The sequence below is a fragment of the Hordeum vulgare genome, chromosome 5H, assembly GCF_904849725.1.
Source record: "Hordeum vulgare subsp. vulgare chromosome 5H, MorexV3_pseudomolecules_assembly, whole genome shotgun sequence".
Lineage (NCBI taxonomy): Eukaryota > Viridiplantae > Streptophyta > Magnoliopsida > Poales > Poaceae > Hordeum > Hordeum vulgare.
The window spans coordinates 531953290-531957831 of record NC_058522.1 but is presented as its reverse complement, the minus strand read 5'-3'; the positions used below and the strand labels follow the sequence as shown (position 1 = coordinate 531957831).

The 4542-nt window shown below is 51.0% G+C and overlaps 1 protein-coding gene across 1 annotated transcript; it reads right to left on the bottom strand.

Annotated features, from left to right (window-relative positions):
- Positions 1–1516: 1516 nt before the first annotated feature.
- Positions 1517–2516, bottom strand: LOC123398446. Its single transcript, XM_045092916.1, has 2 exons — positions 2265–2516; positions 1517–2164 (listed from the first exon to the last, which is right to left on the bottom strand). Exons 1-2 carry the CDS (start codon positions 2344–2346, stop codon positions 1962–1964), a joined length of 285 nt encoding a protein of 94 aa, XP_044948851.1. The 5' UTR covers positions 2347–2516; the 3' UTR covers positions 1517–1961.
- Between the last annotated feature and the right edge of the window lie 2026 nt (positions 2517–4542).

The following is a 4542-nucleotide window of genomic DNA, read 5'->3' as shown; positions in this document are numbered from 1 at the left end:
CTCCCGCACCACAACACAAGCTGCACGCAGCTACTGGGGTCGAGCGGGCATGGGGCTCCGGCGGCTAGAGGCAAAGGGGAGGCGGCGATTTGGGAGACTGGCTGCTGCTTGCTGCTGCGCGCGACGCCTATGGGGAAGCTGCTGATCCGGGCGAGACTATGTTGGATGCAAACGCACAACGAGGAGGAGGGGGTTGGTCAGGAGGAGATCCTGAGGGAGAGGGTGGCGGCGGCGGTGGACATGAGAGGATTGGTTGATGGAACAAGGGTCCTAGGTTCTAGGGTTGGACGCTTTATATAGCTAGGTTAGGGGTCATCTGATCCCTCTGATCTTAATCGGATGGTCCAGAAAAGTTAGGCTAGGGGGTCCAATTGATAAATCGATGACAATTTGCGGTAAAACGGGGTTGATCCGGGTCCAACGGTTACGACCGTGTGTTTCGGGTCCCGGAGGTTTTCGGACTACGCCGCGCGTAGGGTCGGTGCACTGTGCAGAGGGGCTAGGCGGGGATGAGAGGGAAAATGGGCAGCCCGGAATCGAGTTTAAAATAGCGAAACGTCCCATAATTGACCGACTATAGTGTCGTTATAACTATAACGGTTCGAGCATCAAACAAACTCCGATTGCGACGAAATTTGGCAGGCGGCCTACCTACACTATATTAAGACCGCTCCTCAAGTTTCAACCCAATCAGAGAAAGTTTTGTACACACTTTTAAAAACAATGATTTTGACGATGTCGCGGGCGCGTGCGTGTGTGGTCGGGCTCGGAACGGACAACGACGAGAACCGGCAACTAACAACGGATGCAACTTTTGAAAACTGGCGACAACGGGGATGCCGATGCAATGCAGATGATGCGAATGATGCGATGATGATGCCACAAATAAAATAAGCCACACGACGAAAACGGAATAGAAGGTGAATCTTCTGAAACGTCGGTCTCGGGCTGTCACACCAACGCCCACACATATCAGGATGCATACGTGGCATCGATTTTTCAGACCGCGTCAAAATTCATGCAAAACACCATCAACAAAGATCAATGCGTGTGAACAAAGTATAAATATGCCACACGTGCGAGCGTTATCGTTTGTGCAAACTTAGGGATGAAATCTCGTTAGTTTGAATATCGAATCCCAGGATGATTCTTTGTCTGATCTGCCCCGAGTCCCTCCCTATCTTTAGGACACCCTCCGTACAATAGGGTGTGAGAGTTCTAAAAGATTGTTTGATTATCATATACAGATATAACGACATGTGAATATTTGTATGGTATTTATACATAGTTTTTGCACTACTCATAGGTAACACATAAAGTACTATAATTGTGAACTAACATCATACAAGAAACAATATAAACGTCATTTTTGTATGGATGCCAAATTGATGAGTTGAGAAGATCAAGCAAAGAAAACCAGAAGCGAAACACTACAAAGAAAGCATGCGAAATCAATTGACATCGTCACAACCGAGACAAAACATCACCACAGACACTCATAATTAGTCAAGGGTCATTCGAAACAAGTTCGGGGGCCAAGATCCGATGTCATGGTCCATTTTTTCTTTTCTTTTCTTTTCTCGAATTGCAAGCACAACTCTCTCCTCTCTCTCCTGATTCAGTGTCTATATTTTGTTATATAACTATCTGCGCGCGATTCACACTCCATGGGGTTTTACGGCTCTTGGATACTGACTTTTGAGAGAGGCAAGACGGATATGATTGCTTTTGCTGTACGCCGCACAACTCATTCACCATCCTCTGATGTAGAGTATTAACATCCTCGCAATCCGGATCCTATTTTACCACACAGTCATCATCTCCAATGGAACGTTTGGGATGGATCCACACGCGTTTGGTTATTTGCACAGCCTGTCTCTCTGCTAGCCTGCTCTATAACTCTGACGGCCTGGTTGTAGCTGGCTGTTCAGTTTCCGCGTCCATCGATCACGTCGTGGACCTCAGAACGCGCAGCAGTAGTAGAGGAAGCGGCTCCACGCCGCCTTCTTCTTCCTGGCGCCGGCGGCCGCCGCGACGGCCGCGGCGGCGGCGGCCTCCTTCTCCTCGAGGGGCACCGGGGAGTCCATCTCCCTCAGCATCTCCCACATGATGTGCACGTCGCGGTACTCGCACGTCCTCACCTCCTTCCTCAGCTTCCTCAGCCCTGCAGCGCAACCAAACCGGTCGATCCGTCAGAAACAAACTCGCCGACGACGAAGAGAGAAAGAAGACGATCGACGAGTTAAGAAGAGGTCGGAGCGTACCAGCAGTTGGCCGGAGGCCGAGGCGGGAGGCGATGGCGAGCCAGATCTTCTTGGCCGGCACCGGTGATCGGTCCATGCACATCTTCGGTTCTCGATCGATCTCTTTCCACTCTCCTTGGAAACCTCTGAAAATATCACTCCCTTTCCTTTTTCCGCTGATCTTTGGGATGGAAGAAGCAGCTGTTTCTTGGTTGCCTACCGCCTGAGTCGTTGCCAGTTTGCGCTGCGGAGGCGGGGTTTTATAGCCGGGGAGTGGGACAAAGAGGGGATGCGCGTGCGATCGGGGAGCCCTTTTGGGCGCGCGCGGCGTCGCCATCGGGTTTTGACGTCCCCGACCGGGAAGGGTGGTGAGGTGGCGGCTGTCCGCGCGGCTTCCCTGCGGGTTCCCTCGGGATCCCGGCGCCGCACGGGAAGCTGCCGCGTAGATGGATCCGACGGCCTGCGGAGATGCTCCAAGTCAAAGCTTGATTTCGGTTTCGCCTTGTCGCCTGTCCTCATGCGGGGCGGTGTACGTACCGTATCGTGCGAGGATCCATCACATGTTCGCTTGCTTTTTATTTAGTCCGATACCTGTGGCGTGACGGCGCATGATGCTGTACTTGTTGGTTTAGGTTAAGCCGTTCGATTAGAGGCTGTCTAGGAAGACGTGTGTGGTTATTCGTTCGCCGTTGACATTGTGCAAGAATCACGTGAAAACATGATGAAGTGTCCACCTAAAAATCGCCATACATGGTAGTCAGTCGTCATTCCTAGGCCGCGGCCAGATCGATGAACTAGATAGTACTGTACGATCTTGATGGTAAGAAATACTCTAAGGGCATGAACTATGATAGCATCATTATACAGTAGCCTCAGTACTTCCAGCAAGGAAATAGACAATGAGACTACTCTCACAGTTGCTCTTGTCCAACGCAGGCATCACATGTGGACCACCATCAACTTTTTTTCTAAAAAGTTTCCTTTCTTTTATGTGAGAAACAAACCATAATGACCAGCTCTCTTTGTACACGGTTCCTGCCTTTTTATCATTTTCTCATGCTTTTGCTCGTGAGGAGCCTGCCTCTTCTGCAAGAGGTCGTTCTGGCCTGCAAGCATCAGGTTTGGCTTCGCTGGATCGAGCAGGTCGACGTGGACAGCTGGGGCATCTGTCCATCGTGGAGCGATGGGCATGCCCTAAAAAGTTGCGACTAGTTCGTGTTCATGACAAGCTAGAGCGAAAATTATAATCGAAAGTGCTTCTCCATCCAAATAAAACTTTCAGAACTCGTATTTCACTGACCCCACTTACGGAAACCACTGGAAGCTGCATGCCACACGGTTGGAGGAGGGTCTTTGGGCCGATGGTCTGACCTGCCCATGGCGACGACTCACCACGTCACAGCCAGATATTATATCATCCAAAAAAAAACAGACAATATGTTGTCGGGCCGTAGGGTTTGTCCGCATGCTCTAATTCTTTTTTCGTTACTAGTAAAAGCGTCCGTGCATTGCAACAGAAAAAATACCACATACTTTTAATTTATAAAAGATGATCCATAATTTGAGATGTTTCCGTCGGTTCATCGACCAGTGCCTAGACTTAGAGCATCTACAATTGGACCCCTCAAACGCCCACGTGCTTGGGCACGTCCGCAAACACTAACCGGTCATGCCTTAAATAATGCAGTCTACAACTGAACACCTCAAATCTCATATCTCAAATCTATACAACTCATGCAACTACTACGTCAACGCACACACGTAGTTCAGCTACTCCGTCACTGCTGAACATGCCATCGGACTACCAAAATTTGGCATGTTTGGCTATGATAGATGAAGATCATCCACGGCTGCCCTTGTCCTTCCCGACGCCCTTGTCGCGGAAGTATCGGTCGAAGACGCGGTACGGATCGAGCCGGATCTGCTCGTCGTCGGAGTTGTTCTCGCTATCGCTCACCTCCTTCTCCTCCTTCGATGGCAGTCTAGCCATTTCATGGACCGTCCGATTATGCTTGCCGGCGACGGCGCACGTGTTCCGCCGCTGTCGTTTCTTGAAGATGCGGGCGCGGATGGCTTCCTCCTCTGTGGCTGCCGACACCGCCGCATCAGCCGCCTCCGCCACCGCCATTTCCTCCGCGTGATAGGCCTCGACGATCCTTATCCACTCCTTCCCATGCCGGACAGCCTGTTCTCGGTGGGACTCGAAGTTCGCTGGTCCGATCGATGGATCCACCCGCCTGGACATGGATGATCCCGTCTAGCCACCGAACGTCCTTTGAACGGACATTATGGAGTCGTG

What these genes read in the sequence shown, in the direction of transcription:
- LOC123398446 (XM_045092916.1), bottom strand. Translation starts at nt 2,346, where the DNA reads ATGTGCATGGACCGATCACCGGTGCCGGCCAAGAAGATCTGGCTCGCC. An exon ending in CGGCCTCCGGCCAACTGCTG is followed by an intron (nt 2,165 to 2,264) that starts GTACGCTCCGAC and finishes GTTGCGCTGCAG; the next exon opens with GGCTGAGGAAGCTGAGGAAG.